The 22,267-nt window shown below is 40.7% G+C and overlaps 1 protein-coding gene across 1 annotated transcript; it reads right to left on the reverse strand.

The window, feature by feature from the left end:
* Positions 1-489: 489 nt before the first annotated feature.
* LOC133823338 (protein STRICTOSIDINE SYNTHASE-LIKE 2-like) lies at positions 490-21,364 on the reverse strand. The gene is made up of 3 exons (XM_062256010.1): positions 20,980-21,364; positions 1,696-1,962; positions 490-1,227 (listed from the first exon to the last, which is right to left on the reverse strand). The coding sequence occupies exons 1-3, from the start codon at positions 21,264-21,266 to the stop codon at positions 636-638; spliced, it is 1,146 nt and encodes a 381-aa protein (XP_062111994.1). The 5' UTR covers positions 21,267-21,364; the 3' UTR covers positions 490-635.
* Positions 21,365-22,267: the final 903 nt, after the last annotated feature.

Here is a 22,267-nt window from a genome sequence, read left to right on the forward strand (position 1 = left end):
AACTGATATCAATAAGAGCTTAAGTGGACGTAGGTCATTACCAGTTCTTGGGGCCGAACCACTATAACTTTGTGTGTCGTTTATTGTTTTTCCATTAGATCTATTTCAACACTTTACATCACATCAAGTATTTGACTCCGTGTCAATTGACCAAATCGAGGGTCAACAAAATATATAATAATTATAGCAAAAAAAATGCAAATTAAATAAAAAATCAAGGAAAAGTCGTCGCTAGAAGCATTGAAAATACAGTCAAATAAAGCCTTCTAGCGACGAAATCTGAGGGGCTCCAGCGTCAACATTTGTTGCCGCTAGAAGCTCTAGCGGCGACATTTCCTGAGTTGTCACTAATAACAAACATTTAGCGACCAGGCTCCAACGACTACATATAGCGACGACACAATCATTGCTAGAGGATCTAGCAACGAAAAAAAATCGTCGTTAATACCCCTGATTGTTGTAGTGAGAGGAGATAAACAACTAAGGAAATTGAGTGGAAAAAAAATCTTTCTATACACACAATTAAAGGGTTAACCAATATTCTGAACATCATGATCAATGAAATATTAAATCATTTCAATGATGTTGTGTTGGTCACCAAAGCCTAAATATTATTACATTATGTTATGTAGATATTACAAGTTCACGTAATTTGTGTCATTTAATTTCAACTTCCCAGCATAAGCTTTATGTATGGATCCAATCCAAAGACTCCCATCTTTCTCCTCAACCTCAGAAATAGCCTTCCAATTCACGCCACTTCTATCTTCAACCATATCCAACACAACACCTTGCTCACTCAACCTCATTATCAATCCTCTTCCTCTCCACTTAGATACATATGTATAAGCCTCCGTAATGTCAAAAGGAAGCTCAAGAAAGAATTTTGCTACAAAAGGATGTGAAAGAATCCATTTGAATATCCATTTTTGCTTCGCATGGATTCCCACCCAAAATCCTCCTCTAGGACTTTTTTTAATGTTGTCTGGAAATCCTGGTACCTCAGCAAATATTTCATAAGTTCCAGCCTTAGGTGTTTGAAGCCAGTACCTTATGATCCTGCAAGTTGTGGTCTCTGCAACCAAGAGAAAATCGCCATTTTCACTTACTACCACGCCATTCGGAAATGAGAGGTTTTCAACTAGAACATCTACTTGTTTTCTTTGAGGGTCATATTTCATTAGCCTTCCAGTTTTCTCTCCGCTTAATATAAGAGTAAGGTAGTTCCTGAAACAAGTGTACAAATATATTCATATCACAAAAATGAAAGTAGATGCTGCAAAGGGAACTATGTCCCTAAAATTCACGCATTAATTCAGGTTTATGGCAAATATATCTTATTTAAATGACAAATTCATGTAGATTTCATTCTTGCATTGTATGTGCTGATAAGGAAATAAGCGTTGTTCAACTACTCTAATATATATCAACTAAACATCTACTAGCTAATTAGTTTCATGAACCACATTAGTTGATAAGACTTGCACTCAAGGTTCATGCTTGTATAAGTCCCAATATAAACATAGCTTTCCAAGTCCTTGGGGAAGTTAATTAACGGTGAGAGAGAAGTCTATGAAAAAAGAGACAGACGAGCCTAGTTTGTGGTCATATCTCATATACAAATCTTTTAAATATAAATATATATATATAATGGCAATTAAGAAATTATTAATTTATGTAAGATATTAAGTATACCTCCTCTGGTAACGAGAACTACTATCAGTAAAATAGACAAGTCCAGTGTGCTCATCGATGTCTAAGCCGTTTAGAAATGCGAATGGAATTCCTTGTGCTTGGGTGGCCACCCGAGTGGCCAGCCCACCTTCAGGCCCAACTACGAGCAGTCCCATATATGCATCAGCAATGTAGAGATCACCGCTCTTTCTGCTGAATTTTAGTCCCAAGGGTCGTCCACAACTGTGCTCCGTCTCATGGTGATCATGTGGCCCTTCACATCTTGATCTGATTCCATCAAATAAAGTTTACAGATGGTAAGTTTTTTTTTCTTTTTTTTTAAGTAGGTTAACAATTTATTTAAATAACTAATCATTTCAACAATCATTTCCTAACCGATAATGTACCCAATTTGTTATAAGAGTGAAAATAAATAAATAAATAAAGGAGGTCAGATTTATTATAAAAAAAATGTGTGGTGACCTCAAACCAATTATTTAAGTGACCCACAATCATTCACAATTTCGGAGAAATTTAATTAAGTGACCCACAATAATTCACCAAAGTGACCTACCTACTTCAACTATCAGTAGCATACCACCTTCTTACGTTACCAATTTTTAAATGTCATCGCAGTACATTTCTTTTTCCTTATTTGGTAAATAAGACATGGCTGAATCTAATTTCCCAGGGTGTAATCCAATTCTATAGTTTCTCTCATCTTTTTATTTTTACGTCTTTTACGTGGTAGCTTGTCGATATATAAGAATTGAATTCTAACAGATATTTATCTAAAATTACATAATAGCATAAATGAAATAAAGGGCATTGGGACAGTCAAAGCCTGTGATCGTGAATGACCCTAGAAAAAGAGTTGTTGCTGATCATGTTCTGGAATGTGTCTACGTTTTATTTTATTTTCTATGTTTCAACATTACACATGCCCAAACAAAGTTTTCAATCTTATAAACAAAGTTTTCAATCTTTTAAATGAGAAAAATAGGTGTTCAATATAAGCACTTCTAAGTAGAACGCATCGTATTGATAGGGCCATAAATATGTTGAGAGATTTTACAGTATGACATATTTATAATAGGGAAACTCCACCAAATAACATTTCTTTAACTTTATAATATAATCATATAGTATCTTAAAAGTTATTAACAAAACTAACTTTATACAGTTGTCAAAAGTCTTCAATGCCCTTCAGAGAAATAATCTTTCTTTCTATTCTCTTCTCCCCCATCTTTCTCTCTCCTCTCTCAAGATTTTGCACCCACCCACCATCAATTTTTGTATTATTTTTTTCTCCTCACCTCACAAAGGAAGTCCAACTAACATCTTTATCTATTTCAAATATTTTATATTTTTCTTCAAATTTTATCAAAGTTGAAGGAAAAAAAAGTAGTTTTTGATGATGGGTAAGTGTTATTATTGTGTATAAGTTATGAGTCTGTTATATAATGGTTTATAATTATTTTTCGAACTATTCTGAAGTTAAAAATTTGTCAAAAAATAAATTTTATGTTGAGAGGACAAATTTTCAAGTAATTTTTGTCCAAACGATGTCCGAATAATGTTTGAACCATATCCGAACTATGTGAAAACCATGTCTGAATATAAAAATCGCAGTTCACAAAAATCACTTAAAATTTTGTCCTCCCAACATAAAATTCATTTTTTGACAAATATTTTAGCCCAAAATAGTTCGAAAAGTAACTATGAACCATTATATTACACTCATAATCTATACACAACAATAACATTTACCCATTATCAAAACTATTTTTTCCTTCAAATAGATGAAGATGTTAGTTGCAATTCGTGAGTGATGTGAGTCGAAAGAAAGAATACGAAAATTGATAGTGGGTGCGGGTGCAAAACCATGAGAAAGGAGAAGAGAAAGATTTGGGAGAAGAGAAGTGAGAAGAAAGAGAGATATTATTTCTTCTAACGACATTGATGACTTCTCACAGGGTTATAATGTTAGTTTTGTGAAAATCTTTTAAGAGCATATATGGTTATTGTTGACGCGGTTCTTCGCCAACAGATAATTAAGAAAATAAGAAAAAGAGATTAGTGCTTAATAATGAACCGAAACAGATGAATGATCTTAAAATGGACTGATGACACAACTACGTTTTTAAGTGGTTCAAAGGTTAAAATCCTTCTACTCCACCAGCCAATATTATTGCTATGCTTTTGGTATTCTCTTACAGGATATTTCGTTACACAATAGAATCCAACTCCTTGCAACTCCCAGGGTCTCCATATTTATAGGAGAGGGCACCTGGGAGTTGGTAAGGGGGTTATCCCGTGACCTTCTTACCCATCATGTCACTTCTGTGACATTCATGATTAATTTCTAAAACCTGACAAATGAAGTGTGATCTAATCAATAGGTAAGGGGGATAATGGGCCGCACGGCTCAACCCAGTCGTGGGTGCCTGAATACGCACGTTCATGCTGCGTGTCCGAGAATTCAGGGATATATCAGACACGTGATGTCTGATATATGCACGTTTACATTGCGTGGTTGACTTTATAAGGAGTCACGGCTTCCCACTTCAGCTCGTACCTCGAGCTGGATGCCTTCTTGGCTTTCGGTCTTCATATCCCTGTCTCGGCCCTTAAATAATCTTGGTCAACCTTTGGTTACCTCGAGCTAAAGAGGTTGGACCTTACAACAGCAGTTCCGGCCACGTGGCGTCCACGTGGCTGATATAATTATGCCATATCTCAGCTCGCTAATAGCCCGTGGAAAATTAGGGCGTACATTTGCCCCCCAAGCCTCTGCTCGTTGCACACGACATCATCTGGGGCCACAGTGGAGGTTTTTAGGCTTCTCCATGGACTCTCCATATTCCACCTATTACGCAGGCGTCGAATACGTGGAGCATCGTAGTTGGTGACGGTACGTCTTCCGAGATCCGCATTAATTGGCCTAGCCTATACTCAGTTGTCGTTTCATCTTTCGAGTGGAGAGCCTCGGATCCCACATCAGGGCAATCCAACAGCCCTCCTCACACGGCCTTTCACGTATATAACAGGGGTGGCTGCCTTACGCATGGGCCACCCGTTTATTTGAAAATTTTCTAAATTTCCCATCTTCTTCTCTCTTCTCATCCTCAAAAAACCATCTTTTTCTCCCGGTGACAGTTCCCAGCATTCCAGAAGATCAGGTGCAAGGGCTCCTTTGAGGTTTTGGTACCAGTTACTCCGTTGAGGCCCCAACCCAGACGACCCCTTCATCCCCCTCACAGCAAAACACTTCGTAAGTTTTCTGACTAACCTAGGTAAATAGTTACTGTAGCTGCATGCAATATTTTGCTGGTTTTTTGTGGGTATGATTCCAGAAGAAAACAATTTAGGAGCATGGTTCATAGGGTGCGTTTTCTAGGGAAATTTTCTGGGTAGGATTTTTTTTTTGTATGCTTGTTTAAAATATCCAGCATTTTGGGTGAAAAACCGGGTAGCTTAGGGGACACGCTTCACAGGCGGTTTTGCACTTCTTGCTTACTGAAACTTTCCTTCCAAGGCAAACTTTTATCCTGACCCCCGACACATGAATTCCGAGTAATCGGGGATCTGTTGGGAGCACAGGCGCGTGTTTATAGAACCGCGTGGTCTCACTCTCCACGGGCTGAGCTTACCTCAGCCCGTGCAAAGGAAACACCTCTTCAGATCCTTTCTTATGTTTAGGTCGCCTTTTCTAAAATTACTTCTTTTGTTTGCTGGGCGACCAGATGGGACCCAAGAAAAACGCTCCTAAGAAGAATGCAGGCAGCTCGTCCTCCCAACAATCCAAAGGAAAGGAAGTGATGACAGACTCCCCAATCCCTGTCTTTGGGCCGGCCGTGGAGCAGGAGCTCGAGGTGGCGCCCGATGCTTTTTTCGAGGTCGAAAGGATCGTCTCGAAAATCACCAACCAGGGGAGAGTGAATAAAATATTCCTCTCCCACAACATCGAGCTGGGGAGGGGCGCCCTGATCGCCCGACCTCCCCTTGAAGGTGAGCGGAGCTGCGCGCCACTCGACAAGGAATACGTGGCTTAGAGTGACGAGCACTTCAAGGCTGGGGCCTTCCTCCCGCTGGACAATTACTTCGCCGACTTCCTCAACTACGTGAAGTTGGCTCCTTTCCAGCTCCCCCCAACTCTTACTGTTTGTTGGCGGGGTTGAGATATCTGTTCCTCAAACAGGAATGGAAGGTCCCCACTCCGGCGGACATCTTATATTTTTTCTGCCTCAAGGCCAGCTCGGAACAGCGGGGGCGAGGCGACAGGTTCTACTACCTGACCCGCTTCCCAAACACGGCTGCGGTCATCGAGCTTCCCAGCCACCCCAATGACTTCAAAGACCAATTCTTTATGTCCAAGGGGTTTCGTAACTGCGAATTTCATTACTTCAACCGTCCTCGTAAGTACCTTTTTCTCTTAGCTCGTAAGTTAAGTATTGATTATCTCCCCCTTATTAGTTTCTGACTTAGAACAATTCTGCAGCCATTTTCGCGAGGACAGATAAGTCTGTGATCCTCGGGAGTCAGTACGAGACACTGGCGGGCCTGCCCCCAGTGAAAAGGACTATCGCCAGCTTGTGACAGACGAGACGATGTTGGCTTGCAAACTGATCTCTCCAGGCTAGACTTTGGCCCTGAGGAGACCCCGAGGGCTTCCCCCAGCTCGCGAGATGAGGCCCATCCCCGAGGAGGAGGTCGGGGGGGGAGGTGAGGATGAGGGCGAGGAGGACGAGGTGCACCTCATAAGGAGGAAGCAGGCGCTGGAGGTCGCCCAAAGAACGGACGAGTAGAGGATCCGGTCCGGAGCAGCCGCAGGTCCCTCTGGGTAAGGTAATTCTTACATGTTCAGGGGCTTAGATAGGGCCACCGCCGAACCTCGGTTAGCTAGGTTTAATCCCAATCAGCCCGTCCAACGCCATCGAAACGACCCAGACCTTGACATAACCCTACTCCAGTGCGTCGACCGGCTCGTGCTGGATTACGAGAGTAGCCGCCCTAGGGGTACTGTAGTCGTAGACAACACCTTAGCCTTTAGGTCGGCCCTCTTTGAGGAGTATGGGACTAATCTCCAGTCGTGGCCCTCCCTTCGGGAGGGTACTGTAGCTCCGGGTCTTAGACAGTATGTAGAAGAGTCTAGCCCCAAGCCAGATTCGGACCCAGGACCTGTTCCAGCTCGCGAGGTCATTGTCTTAGATTCCCCCGCAGAAGCTCCGGGGCCGATGGTCGTGACCATAGATTCCTCTTCTAGCTCAGGGGGTAGGATCCTTTTCAATATATATACTTGAGTTCCGCTTTTTCCCCTTTATTTTTGTTCTTGCATAAATGCTTACTTGTATACTAATGTTGTCTTTATTTTGCCAGAGGAAATGTCTCAGCCCGGGAACAAAGACCTGCGAGCTATGTTCACCGGAGGAAACTCTTCTGCTGGAGCCTCTGGGCCCAAAATGAAGAAGCTCCGGGTGGCGAAGAAAGCCGCTGGGACCCCAACCAAGTCCCCTGCAAAGGGGAAAGACCAGACCCCAGCTTCCCAGGCCAAGGTTCCTCCACCTCTTGCCGCAGGAGAAGATGCCCTCGCCCCCTCCACGAGCTCCGGCCTTTGTTCGGGATATGGGGGCGGAGCCCAGGATTTTGGCAATCGCAGACCCCGAGGTGCGCATTCCGGTGGACCCCCAAGCCCTGGAGAAAATTCCTGACATCTTTCAGGGGACGGTGTACGAGACGGCAACCTACACCGTCGACCACTACTACGGCGCCACCGAAAAGGACCTGCAGGCGATCGAAACAAGGAGCCCGGAGAGCGTGATGGAGTCTTCACTGGGAATGGCTCTAACGGTAAGCTGGCTTTACATTTTGTACTTTTTTGGTTATCATGCATCGCGCGTTCTTTCTATATTTTTTTTTCTAAGGCAGTTGCCTCTTTGCTTTGTAGGGTGCCTTGGCTCTTCACTGGAGCATTTCCAGGTCCAAGACTCGGCTCAAGGACATGAGGGGCGAGCATCAGGCTATTTTGGCCGCCCAGCTGACTACCTTGGCCTCCCTGAAGACTGCCCAAAAGCAAGAACAGGAGGCTAAGGATGCCTTGGCGGCCGCGCAGGCCGAGTTGGACGTGTCCCGTCCCAAGCTACAAGAGGCCGAGGCTAACAAGGCTGCCCTAGCCGCTGTAACGGCTGAACTCGAGGAGGCCAAGGTTGCCCGGGTCGCGTTGGACTCTGCAAAAACCGAGGCTGAGGAGGCTAAGGCCGCCTTGGAAAAGGAGAAGGAGACTTCCAGCTCCGCCATGGAAGACATGCTATATCACTGTTGGGTCTTCAACCCGGACGGCGACTTTTCCTTCCTAGGAGCAGAAGTCTGGGAGCCCTTCCTGGAGGAGTTTAAAGCTCGCCTTTAGCAAGAGGCACCCTCTGAGACCGGGGAGACCTCTATAGCGGCCGAGCAGGAGGGCGAGACGGCGACCTCAGCGGAGCAGCCTGGTGGAGCCTAGGGCCTTACTTTTTCTTTTTTGAACACATTATTATTATTATTATTTGTAACTTTTGTATGAGGCTTTTCCACCGTGAGACAATTTGCTTTATCCATTTTTGCTTCTATACACTTTTCTTTTTGTTGGTGCTATGATTGATGCTTTTATACTTTTCTTAGAAGAAACATGTTAACCAATCTTGACCCAACTTCTAAGATGAGTCCCGGTTGCACTCCGGACATTGCATTAAAAACTTAGTTCGCGTTAACCTCTTATTGATATCTTGTGCTTTTTAAGAAAAACAACGATCCATCAATTTGAATTAACTTCTAAGTTTTATGACCTGGTTATGTCCAGGACGTAAGTTTGAAAACTTAGTTCGCGTTAATTTTTATCAATATTTCGTGCTTTTTAAGAAAAACAACGATCAATCAATTTAAATTAATTTCTAAGTTTTATGACCTGGTTATGTCCAGGACGTTAGTTTGAAAACTTAGTTCGTGTTAATTCTTGACTAATACCTTGTGCTTTTTAAGAAAAATACGATTAATAAATTTGAATCAACTTCTAAGTTTTATGACCTGGTTATCTCCAGGACGTTAGTTTGAAAACTTAGTTCGTGTTAATTCTTGACTAATATCTTGTGCTTTTTAAGAAAAACACCGATTAATCAATTTGAATCAACTTCTAAGTTTTGAGCCGACCTGGTTATATCCAGGATAGGACTTAGTTCGCGTTAATCCTTTATCAATATCTCGTGTTTTTTAAGAAAAACAACGATCAATCAATTTGAATCAACTTCTAAGCCTTTTTAAGGCGACCTGGTTATATCCAGGCACCATATGCCCCCCAAGTAACTAGGAAAGGGTCTTTCGTGGTTACTTGAGATTACACCCACAAATATACACAATAATAAACAAAGATTTAATTCTCATTGCTTAAAAAAAAAGTGGCCTTTAAGCCTTACAAGGGTGCTACTGATAATATTTCTTCAAATGAATAGCGTTCCAGGTTCGTGGGATTGCTTCTCCATTGAGCCGAGCTAATTTGTAAGTTCCTTCCTTAATGACCTCGGTGATTTGATATGGCTCTTCACAGTTCGGTCCCAATACTACATCTTTGGGATCTTTACCGGCTAAGAAGACTCCTGAGGACCATGTCGCCAATGCTAAAAGCGTGTTTTTTGACCTTTGAGTTGAAATAACGAGTGATTTTTTGCTGGTAATGTGCGAGCTGAAGCTGCGAATCTTCTCTTCTTTCATCAATTAGGTCGAGGGAGGCGCAAAGTAGTTCGTGGTTGCGGTCCTGGTCATATGCCTGGACTCTATGCGAAGATACCTTAATCTTAACAGGGAGGACTGCCTCACTCCCAAAAGTCAGGGAGAAAGGAGTATGACCCGTAGGAGTCCGATGCGAGGTCTGGTATGCCCACAGAACCTGGGGAGCTGTTCTGGCCAGACCCCCTTGGCTTCGTCTAGTCTCTTCTTAAGGCTCGCCTTTAGCGTCTTATTGACAGCCTCGACCTGGCCATTTGCCTGGGGATAGGCCACGGATGAGAAGCTTTTCACAATTCCGTATCTTTCGCAAAATTCGGTGAAGAGGTTGCTGTCGAACTGAGTCCCATTGTCGGATACGATTTTCTTGGGCAGCCCGAATCGGCAGATAATGCTCTTGACCATGAAGTCGAAGACTTTCTTGGAAGTGATTGTTGCCAAAGGTTCTGCCTCTGCCCACTTCGTGAAGTAGTCGATGGCCACCACAGCGTAGCGGACCCCGCCCTTTCCAGTAGGGAGTGTACCAACCAAGTCGATTCCCCAGACCGCAAATAGCCATGGGGACGAGATCATCTTCAGCTCGACTGGGGGAGCTCGGGCAACTGTGGCGAATCTCTGGCACTTGTCACATTTCTTGACGTATGAGATCGAGTCCTTTGATAGAGTGGGCCAGTAATACCCTTGCCTTAAGACTTTTAGGGCCAGACTTTGCCCCTCAGTGTGATCCCCGCAAAAACCTTCGTGCACTTCCTGCAGGATGGCCTTTGCTTCGCCTGGCAGAACACATCGTAGGAGAGGTAGGGAATGCCCACGTCAGTACAGCACCCCCATCTACCATCGTATACCTTGGAGCCTGGTACAGTACCCGCCGTGCGTCATTACGTCCCTTGGGTAACTTTCCATCGGTGAGATACTCGAGGATGGGAGTCATCCAGGTCGGTCTGGCGTTGATCATCTCGACCTCCGCCCCGACCTCTTCTATACATGGTTTCTCCAGGAACTCTACCGGTACTAACCCCAGAGCCTCCGTCTCCCCGGAGGTAGCGAGCTTGGCAAGAGCGTCTGCGTTAGCGTTCTGCTCCCGAGGTATCCGCTCGATTGAGCCTTGTTCAAACGCGGACAGTTCGACTTTTACCTTGGCCAGGTAAGAAGCCATCTTGGCTCCCCGTACTTGATATTCACCTAGCACCTAGTTTACCACGAGCTGGGAGTCGCTGAAGCATTGAACGGAGCTCGCCTTCAGCGCTTGGGCTACCCTTAGCCCGGCCAGCAAAGCTTCGTATTCAGCCTCGTTGTTGGAGGCCTTGAATCCGAATCTCAAAGCCGAGTGGAATCTATGCCCTTCTGGGGATATCAAAATGATTCCAGCCCCGAAGTCGTTCTCATTGGATGAGCCATCCACGAAGATCTTCCATGACGCTTGGGTCGAGGTGACCTGGGGTGACCCTTCCACAGGATCCTCCCTGAATCTTGTGCACTCTGCCACAAAATCGGCCAAGGCCTGACTCTTTATAGCAGTTCATGGGGTGTACAAAATCTCGAACTGACTGAGTTCGATAGCCTATTTCAACAGGCGTCCCGATGCTTCAGGTTTTTGCAAAACCTGCCTTAAAGGTTGATCGGTCATGACTTGTACTGAGTGGGACAGGAAATACGGCCTGAGCTTTCGGGAGGCCGTGATAAGACAGAACGCCAACTTTTCCATCAACAGGTATCGAGATTCGGCCCCGAGAAGTCTCTTGCTGATGTAGTAAACCGGTTTCTGAACCCGGTCTTCTTCACGGACCAATACGGCACTAGTTGAATCCTCTGTGACAGCTAGGTAGAGGAAAAGAGGCTCTCCTGGCTTTGGTTTGGACAATACGGGCGGCTCGGCTAGATGTGCCTTCAGGTCGAGGAAAGCACTTTCGCACTCCTCTGTCCATTCGAATTTCTTATTTCCTCGGAGTAGGTTGTAGAACGGCAGGCACTTGTCGGTGGATTTTGAAATAAACCGATTAAGGGCTGCCACCCTTCCTGTCAGGCCTTGAACGTCCTTACGAGACCTGGGTAAAGGAAGCTCGAGCAACGACCTGATCTTATCGGGGTTTGCCTCGATTCCTCTAGTGTTGACAATGAAACCCATGAATTTTCCAGACGCGACCCCGAAAGTGCACTTCTGAGGGTTAAGCCTCATGCTGTATTCTCTTAGTATCTTGAAGCATTCTTCCAGGTCGGAAACATGGTTATCGGCAGTCTTTGACTTGACCAGCATGTCATCAACGTACACTTCCATGTTCTTCCCGATCTGGTTGGCAAACATTCTATTCACTAATCTCTGGTATGTAGCACCGGCGTTCTTCAGTCCGAACGGCATGACCTTGTAACAATAGACGTTAGTTGGGGTCATGAAGCTGGTATGCTCCTGGTCCGCCGGGTTCATGGCGATCTGATTATAACTTGAGTACGCGTCCATAAAGGACATGAGCTCATGCCCTGCCGTGGCATCCACCAATTGGTCGATCCTTGGCAAGGGAAAACAATCTTTGGGGCAGGCTTTTTTCATGTTGGAGAAGTCGATGCAGGTCCGCCATTTCCCGTTGGGCTTCGGGACCAGCACGGGGTTGGCGACCCAAACTGGAACTTGGCTTCGCAGATAAAGCCGCATTTCTTGAGCCGGGCTACTTCTTCTTCTAAGGCCTCAGCCCGAGTTGTTCCCAGGCGCCTTTGTTTCTGGGACTTTGCAAGAACGCTCTTATCCAAATGAAGGGTGTGCATGATGACATTTGGACTGATTCCCACCATGTCCTCGTGTGACCATGCAAACACATCTAGGTTATCTTGCAGAAATTTGATCAGCTCCGCCTTCCTCTTGCCACAGAGGTTTTTCTCGAGCTTAAACCATCCGTGAAGGATTTTGTGGATCGATATTTACTTCCTCGAGCTCTTCAATAGCTTAGAGCTTGGACTTGTCCTCGCCTATTCGAGAGTCAATATCCTCACTTAGGATAATACTTTCCCCCTCGGTGCTCTGAGGTTTTTCAATCTCAGGATTAGGCAAAGGTTCCTGAGATTCCTCTTCTCCACCTTGGATGGCCATCGTCAACTGCCCGGGTTTCGATTTTCCCTTCATGGAAATGCTATAGCATTCCCTGGCAGCAAGCTGATCGCCACGGACCGTGCATATCCCCGTGGAAGAAGGGAATTTCAGCGCGAGGTGGCGAACGGAGGTGACGGCTTCAAAAGCTATAAGTGTAGGTCGGCCCAAAATAGCATTGTATGCAGCGAGGCAATCGATGACCACAAACTCGAGGAGTTTTGAGACTATATGAGGTCCCTCTCCTAAGGTGATCACCAGCTCGATCGTCCCTATAGCCGCTGATCCTTCTCCCGAGAAACCATACAGCATCATGGAGGTCGCCTTCAGCTCGGCGACAGTCAAACCCATCTTCTCCAGCGTGGACCGGAATAGAAGGTTTACCGAGCTCCCATTATCGATCAGCACTCTCCTAACCCTTCGATTAGCGAGCTGCACTGCTACGACCAAATGGTCGTTATGAGGGAACTGAACGTGGCTAGCATCTTCTTCAGTAAAAATGATTGGTTGTCTTTCCAATCGCTGCTGTTTTGGTAGATGCTGCTCGGGGACGAACTCTACTCCATTATGAGCCTTGAGTTCGTTGACGTACCTCTTTTGGGCACCCCTGCTCGTGCCAGCCAAATGCGGACCTCCCGAGATTGTGGATATCTCTCCTCCTATCACTAGAGGAGGGACGTCTTGATCTACCCGAGACCCGAGCTGACTGACCGGGACTTCTAGAGCAGGTCGGCTTGTTGGAACTCTGTTCCGCACATACTGAGCCAAGGGGCCGGTTCTGATGAGAGTCTCGATCTCATCTTTCAGGTGTCTACAATCATCGGTATTGTGGCCAACGTCGTTGTGGAAACGGCAAAATTTGGAGGTGTCTCTCTTCCCCTTCTGGTGCTTTAACGGCTCTGGCTTCTTCCAAGGGAGGCGAGCAGAGTTTGCTAGGTAGATGTTCTTCTCCCTAAAGTGGATGAGCTCCGTATAAGTCGCGTAGACCGGCTTAAATTTTTCTACGGACTTATTCTTCTTTGGACCGTGCTGGTTGCCCTCGCCGTTCCCTTTTCTCTTGCCTCCACCGAACTGGTTATTCTGTGTAACGTTCTGGGTCGCTGTCACGACCTCCGTTCCCACTCCAGCAGGCTGCTCAAGGACCTGGCTGGTTCCTGCAGCTGAGGCTTGGGCCTCCTCCAAGTTGATCCACCCTTGGGCCCTATTTAGGAATTCGTTTACTGAGCTGACTTTCTTCCTTTGTATTTCGTTCCAGAGTCCCCCTCCGATGAGGATTCTAGTCCTCAAAGTCATGAGCTTGGAGCTGTCATCTGCGTCTCTGGCCCGAGCAGCGACGTTCGCGAACCTGCTCAGGTAAGCCTTCAAAGGCTCGTCGGGTTGTTGCCTCACGTTAGCCAGGGAGTCGGCCTTGACGCGAGCAGCCTAGGAGGCTCGGAATGCTCTTTTGAAGTCAGCAGAGAAAGTTTTCCAGGAGCTGATTGACTGCTTCTTGTTCTGTTTGAACCACTGTTTGGCCGTCCCAGTCAGTGTGGAGGGAAATATCAGACACCTCAGCTCGGGGCCAATGTTGTGGGCCATCATCAGTGTATTGAACATACCCAAATGATCTGACGGATCTCCATCTCCGTTGAATTTGGACAGGTGCGGCATACGGAAACCGGGCGGGTATGCCGTTGCTGCTATGCTGGGGGCGAAGAGCTCAAACTCATCCCCTGAATCATATTTGTCTTTCTCTTTCTCCGATAGGAGCTTCCTCATTAGCTCCTCCATCTGAGCCAGGCGCTTAAGGGTTTTGTCTTGATTTCCTTGGTTATTCCGGGGCTGTTCAACAGCTCCGGATCCATTGTATACGTTTGGTGGGTTATTACCCCTCCTACCTTGAGATAGGTTATTTGGGACATTCCCGCCGTTATGTACCTCGGACAGGTCTCCCCCTAAGTGAGCATGGCTGCCACCTCCTACTGGGTCTCCCCTATGAGAGTTAAGGCGATCCCGTAGGTCGCCCCTCGGGGTGGCTTGAGGACTTTGCGCCGAGCTTAGGCGCTGGAGCAGGTCTCCGCCAGAAAGGTCACTCCGGCGACTTCCGGTCCAGTAACTCCTGTTAGAGAAGCTTGGAGCCCGCCTCTAGGGGTGAGGATCCGGGCTTCCTCTGGGCACCCTGCTACGATGGGAAGGTCCTGCGGATGGCGGGTTTCTCCTGCTGCTTCCATAAGTTGGAATATCTCGGATAGGCCGAGGAGGAGACAGATATCTTATTGGTGAAGGAGGATGTCTGACCGGGGATGCAAAACTGGTTCCGTCACGGCGGATCAGGTTAGGTGGGGGGCTTTCGGCCCTGCCAACTTGCGGGCCTTGCTCCTAGCGATCTGGACGAGGCGCAGGACGGCTGGCCAGGACGGGCTAGTGCTGTGAGCCCTCCCCGTATCTCCTTCTAGAATTCCTTCGAGCCCTCCTGGGTGCACTCGAGGCTGGCTGTGAGCTGGGAGTTGAAGTTCGGACTGAGCGGCTATACTGTTGTTCAGCCCTGGGTATTTCTTCAAAGTTTGCCTCTCGGCGGTGCGATGAGGGAGTAGAGTTGGACGTCAGAGGTCTGATCGAGTGGCTAGGCCTAGACCGATTACCCCGGCAGGACTTACGAGTCTCGCCTTGCCTCTTTCCGACGTTAGCGTCGATTGTAAGAGGGGGTAGTCGGGCCAACACCTCCTTAATCTGCTGATTAGCTTTCGCCAGTTGACTCCTCAGCTGAGCGTTCTCCATCTCTACCGCCGTGTAAAAGTCTGGGTTTGGATTAGATGGCTGGGGTGCCGAACTTCCAGTGTCATCCTGGCCTATTGGCTGCTTGCCCGGCCGCTGCTGAACTTCAAGGTTTTGCTCACCGGAGATGGCGGCATGATGAGCCTCCTGCCCATCATGTTGTTCCGCCTCGTTACCGTGTCTTGATCGAGTGGTCACCATAGTTGGATGTTTGCGATAGCACCAATCTAACAAGCTCTCAATGAAAGCACCAAACTGTTGACGCGGTTCTTCGCCAACAGATAATTAAGAAAATAAGAGAAAGAGATTAGTGCTTAATAATGAACCGAAACAGATGAATGATCTTAAAATGGACTGATGACACAACTACGTTTTTAGGTGGTTCAAAGGTTAAAATCATTCTACTCCACCAGCCAATATTATTGCTATGCTTCTGGTATTCTCTTACGGGGTATTTCGTTACATAATAGACTCCAATCCCTTGCAACTCCCAGGGTCTCCATATTTATAGGAGAGGGCACCTGGGAGTTGATAAGAGGGTTATCCTGTGACCTTCTTACCCATCATGTCACTTCTGTGACATTCATGATTAATTCCTAAAACCTGACAAATGAAGTGTGGTCTAATCAATATGTAAGGGGGATAATGGGTCGCACGGCCCAACCCAATCGTGGGTGCCTGAATATGCACGTTCATGCTGCGTGTCCGAGAATTCAGGGATATATCAGACACGTGATGTCTGATATATGCACGTTTACATTGCGTGGTTGACTTTATAAGGAGTCATGGATTCCCACTCCAGCTCGTACCTCGAGCTGGATGCCTTCTTGGCTTGCGGTCTTCATATCCCTGTCTCGGCCCTTAAATAATCTTGGTCAGCCTTTGGTTACCTCGAGCTAAAGAGGTAGGACCTTACAACAGCAGCTCCGGCCACGTAGCGTCCACGTGGCTGATATAATTATGCCATATCTCAGCTCACTAATAGCCCGTGAAAAATCAGGGGGTATAGTTATATTATAAGGCTAAAAAAAGTTTATTTGAAGCACTCTTACTAGATGTGTTATAATGATGTTTTTCAATAGACTATAGAAGAATAAAAAAGTAGTCAAAACACCTTACATCCTATTAGTTTTAAAGAATGCTACAGTGCTTATTTATACTATCCATTCTCTACACAATGTTTTATGTATATTTTGTTGATGTATATCATTTATCTAGGAGGTTTCTCGGTGCACCCCCAAAAAGGGGCATACTAGTGCACCCCTTTTATATTTTTGGTTCGGGAAGTATTTTCAGCAATTTTTTTATAACCTTGTAAATTGTAGTTATTTAGAGCACCCTTCAATTTTTAGAAAATTTCGAATAATTTAGAGGGTCGAAAATAAGGTTCAAGAAGTTACCTTTCATATGCATAAAAAAAAAAACAGCCACACGTGGAATAAATTATTTGAACTTTGTTTTCTACATTGTAAATTATTTGGAATTTCTCGAAAATTTGCAGGATGCTCTAAATAATTACAATATACACGACTATAAAAAAAATTATGGTGAAAATACTTCCTGAGCCAACAACTAGAGGGGATGCACCGATGTGGGGTTGCACCGAAGAACCATCCTATAACATATATATATATATATAATATTTAAATGATGTAAAATTTTGGTGAATGAGATTACTCTATGATAATTGGTTAATAGGAATGGGTAAGAATAGAATGGAAAGGAAAGAATCTTTTTGGCTTTCGTTTGGTTGGTTCATAAATACAAATTCGAAAGGTTATTCCATAGGAAATGTTATTCAATCCTGTCTTAGAATTGTTATTCCATTTAAAAACTAGTGGAATAGCCATTCAATTCAACTATACACATATTTATCATTTTCATTTCTCTTTCGTTTTTCTTTCTGCACTATCGTTTTTTTTTTCTTTAAAAAAAATAATTAGCTTATTTATGATTCTACATCAATCTTTATTGATAATTTTTGTCAAATAATAAATGCTATTTTTTTTATTTGAAATTCACTTACTATATTAGTTAAATAATAACTTTGATATTTTATTAAATATTTTTTCTTTCAAATTTATTTTCATATTTTATGTATATTATTATCATTATTTATTTTTATAAATATGGTTATAACATATAGTTAGATCAACTTATACAAATATATATATGGATTATATGCTTAAATTCTATATGTGTATGTAACATATTTAACAAAAGTAAAAATTCCGACTAGAAGTTTAAATTATACAAAATATATATCAATTAAAAATTATGAAAATTGAAATACATTTCGTTAGTATAAAATTATATTTTATAAGTTTTTTTAAAAAATAAAATAAAATAAAAAAATCTATTAAATTAAGTACAATTTTTATGTATTATTGTACTTTGTTCTACACAATGTATATAGTAATATATATTATTTATTTATTTAATTTGTATATTAGCGTAATTTAATAAAAAAATTATAATTTATAATAAAAAAAGATAATTTGGTATATAATTAAAAACTAACATAGAATTGATAATTTGATTTAAAAAGAATCTTAGAGTAAAGACATTTTTGTCAAAATAATATAAATTTCATTTCATTTCGTTACATTTTATATTATACCAAACACAATAATTATTATTCACGAATTAATTCCAAAGTCTCTACCAAACAAAAAAAATCAAAATTCTATTCCATTCTTATGACTATTACTATTATTATTTCCATTCTCATTCTATTTTTATCTTTGAACCAAACGGCACCATAGTAATTTGACTTGTTAAAAGACAAACTATTTTACTAAGGTGAGGAATTTGTCACTCCTCCCACCACAATTTCACTTAAAATTTAATGTCACAAAAATCATTTAGTATCGAGTAAATGAATTGTAATGATACACACCATTTTAATAATAAATAATACATTAGAAATAAATGGATACGCTTGCACGATGCATGTACCATGGGTAAATTTTCTGCAAAACTCGTGGCTATTGGCTTATGTACCAAAAACTTTGGTAGCTATAAAAGTTCGCCTAATATTTATGAGGGAAAGGACAGTTTAGTAGGTACTTCTGAGAGCTGGAGATGGAGAATATGATTTGTCATTCCAGTTCTTTTTCTTTTGTATTAAAAAAACAAAGAAACATAATACTGTATGATGAAAAAAATATTACTGCTTAGAAAAATATTCTTTTAGAAAAAGAAAAATACTAATCAATTAATAATTATGGTTGTGTTTGGAAATATTTTTATTTTTGAATTTTTAAACACAAAAATGGAAATAAAATTTTATTTTTGTTTTTTTATTTTTAAACAATAAAAATATGTTTGGTAATTATTTTTGTTTTTTATTTTTAAAAATAAAAAATAATAAATGCGTTTGATAATTTTTATTTTTATTTTTTGTTTAACAATAGGTGTTGATTTGAAGAAGAAGAGAAAAAAAAAAAATCGAAAACGGTTTAAGAAAAAATTATAAGTAAAAAAATTATATTTTCAAAATTTAATAAGTTTTAATTAAAATTTTAAAAAATAATAAATAAAAATAGAGTTACCAAAGACATTTTATGTTTAATAATCAAATTTTTAATTAATTAAATAAAAAAATTATTTTTTTAAGTGTTACCAAACAGCACCTATATAATTAATTCACTCTACTAAACATTTATTTTATTTTTGGTAGGGATACTAATTATTTGTTTGATAGTTGAATTAGAATGAAAAAGTTGTATGAATATATTTGCTATCTAACAAAACCCACCCTGAAAAACCAACTGGTTCCCTCCCATTAGACCATGAAATTACTTGTCTTGTATTAATTATCTTTAAATTGGAACCAAATAAAAAGCCAGTTCCTCAACAACATGATACGATCAGGTTGCTCAACAAGATATCATTATATATTATTTTTCAAGAACCGTGAAAATAGCTTTTATGCAAGAGTAAAAGGACAAATCACATTTAATGAGCTGATTAAGATAGGAACAGAGGTGACAAAAAGATACAAAATCTTTTCAACCACACAAAAATCAATTAAGATTATTATAAAGATAAAAGATAAACCCTTTGAAAATAAATAAATAAATAAACATACAAAAGAGGAATTAATGAATCATATCTTCATTACCTTTCAATTATATTTTGAGTAAATAACATTTAGAGTAACATAATTTACCAATTGTATCCCTTAAGCTCTCAGTCTTTATTTTATAATAATTAGATCCTAACATTTGCTTTATGGATAATATAGGTCATAAAATTATATATTATTAAATAAATTTTAATTTATAAAATTAAAATAATTATAAGATTTAAAAAAAATAAAACCTATATTTTTTTCTTTATACCTTTTTTTATTACCATTTTTCATAATTTACTTAAATATTCTATTGAAATATTAAAAAATAATAAAATAAATATTTTTTATTATACTTCTAACATTTTTAATATATTACTTATATATATTAATTAGTTTACTTTTCTTTAATAAAAATATTTATATCCTTTAAATTTTACAAATGTGAAATTTATTAAAGCTCCTTCTATTTATAACTTAATTTTTTCTTATCACACTTATTTTTATTTATACTCTTCATAAATTGTTAAAAAAAATTCCACACATTTCTATGCAATATGTGTGGAATTTTTTTTAAAACAATTTACCAAGAATTTAGAAAAAAAATGATGTTAGAGATAAAATACCTTTAATAAATTTTATATTTCTAAAATTGAAAGGTTGTAATTTTTTTTATTAAAAATGATAAATTAATTGATATATTATATATTTTAGAGGTTTAATGCAAAATATTTTTTCTTAATGCTTCAAGCGAATATCTAGGTCAATTACCAAAAGTTATACATTTTATAATATTTAATTAATAAAGAAGTGTTTGAATAGAAAAAAAAAATTTGTTAAAATCATTTTTACCCTTATAAATTATGAATATACGTGAGCTAAAAAATAAAAATTACAGCTACAGAATAAAAATTAAGGACCTAAAGCTTGGAGACTCAAGTTCTATTTACCCGTTATATCTTTTTTTTCCTACATTTGTCAATAATTATCCTTATTCATCCATTTGCCCTTTACCTTAAACAATTTCTTCTTTCCTAGTCACCAAACAAACAATTGGAAAAGAAATTCCAATTCCTTTAGGTTTCTTTATCATTTCAAATATATCCCTTCCGTTATTCTCGACTTTTTTGTGATTTTGTTTTTCTTAACTTTAGCCCTGAATTTGATGAACAATGGCACTGAATATTTAGCATCAACTAAAATAAATTACCACCACCAAAATAATTTTGAGATTTTGTTGGTAGCAATAAAGATGGGCAATTATTTTTAATTTTAACTCCTTCCCATTACTCCAAGCATTATATAGCTGGACCAATCTATATATTTACATAATGATGCCCTACCTTCTTGGGTTCATAAAAATAATTTTTTAAAAACTACTGTCACTCTTGTGTAATGATATCATTATTTTGTATCGGTATAATTAAAAACCATCAATAAAATGAAAAAAAAAAAACTCTGTACGTGTACCTTTCTTTATCATAAATAATAAAGTTAAAAAATTAGCCACCAATTGTTTTTTTTATTGTAGTAAATATATATATATATATATGATAATATCCCTGCAGTTACTTACATTTCAAAGTATTATTTAATATTTATCTGGCTCTACTCAGAAAAACAATGATTAAGATGATGAAGTACGTACCTGTTTGAAGACGTTACTGCAAAATCAAACCACCGCCGTTTATTTTCTTGCCACTTGATGATCCGGCCGTCGGATACGCCGGTGTATGGGCCTTCACCAAGGCTGTCAAAGGCATAGCTCTCAGGGCCAAGAGCGCCATCGATTGGGATGAACTCAAAACTTCCGAAATCAGCATGATCAAAATCATGAGAAGAAGAAGGGTATGAGAACTCGAAGAAGTTGGCAGCAAGCACAGCTGAGAGGAGAACGGCTCCTAAGGTTGCCGTAGGAAAGAGTTTGGAGGCCATACTTTTGGCATGGAAGAAAACACATTAACTTCAACTTTAGATGGGTTGGTAAGACATGCGATGGCTTCTCCTTTCCTTTCTAGGAGAGCACTATTCTGCGTCTATATATATTCAGTAATTAATGCTTGTTAAGCTGCATAACGTACATGTGGCAAAGACATCTATTTAGATATTATAAAATATTTAAAATATCCTCTATCGTTTTCTAGAAAGTTCAACTACTATACTCTATCAATTAATAATTAATAATTAATAATATATCTTTTCGTCATGATAAAAATAGTAATGGTAGCTCTAACAACACACAAATCTCAATTTTTTCAAGGAATAAAAAACGAATGTCGTGTGGTCCATAATTATTTTATGTCCTCCAGTCTTGACATGTAGTGTGCTCGTCCTTCTGCCAATGTTGTGATGATAACATTTTAGGGATCCTTTCATTGGACATAGGAATAGTAATTAGAACACTTTTCTATTGGGTTTAAATTTTTCCAATATGGGAAATAATACTCAGGGGGTTTTCAGACAATCCGAAACACTTCATGCTACTAAAAATTTGGGTTACTCTGCAGTTTTTTTTCCTCAATAAACTGCAATTTTTTGGGAGCAACGAGTATCGCAGTGTAATCGGGCAGGGATAAAAGTCCACGAAAAAATTATTTCTTTGCAGTTTTCTTAAAAAATCGCAAAGAAACATAGACTTTTCTATGTGGTTTTTTTAAAAAACCACTGAGAAAAGTTTTGTAATTTTTCAAAACTTTAAACAAGTATAATTTTGTGGTCGGTGGTCTATTTTGGGTGTTTTTTATATAAATTGGGTATTTTTTTTCGATATCTATACAGCTGCAAACAAATAAAACCTAAAAAAAAATCATTTTCAAGTTTGGAAACCGAAAAATTTGAAAAAAAATAAACATTTTTTCAGGAACCAAATCAATAATTTATGAAAAACCTCTCAAAAGGAAGGTGACTTGAAGCTAGAGTTGAGGAGAATTCAAGCT

This window comes from Humulus lupulus, chromosome 3 (assembly GCF_963169125.1).
Source record: "Humulus lupulus chromosome 3, drHumLupu1.1, whole genome shotgun sequence".
In the NCBI taxonomy this organism is placed as follows: domain Eukaryota; kingdom Viridiplantae; phylum Streptophyta; class Magnoliopsida; order Rosales; family Cannabaceae; genus Humulus; species Humulus lupulus.

Excerpts from the sequence above, each read along its gene's own strand:
- LOC133823338 (XM_062256010.1), bottom strand. The coding sequence starts at position 21,266 with ATGGCCTCCAAACTCTTTCCTACGGCAACCTTAGGAGCCGTTCTCCTC. Across the intron at positions 1,963-20,979 it reads GCAGTAACGTCTTCAAACAG|ATCAAGATGTGAAGGGCCAC; the intron begins GTACGTACTTCA and ends TGATGGAATCAG. Across the intron at positions 1,228-1,695 it reads AGTTCTCGTTACCAGAGGAG|GAACTACCTTACTCTTATAT; the intron begins GTATACTTAATA and ends CACTTGTTTCAG.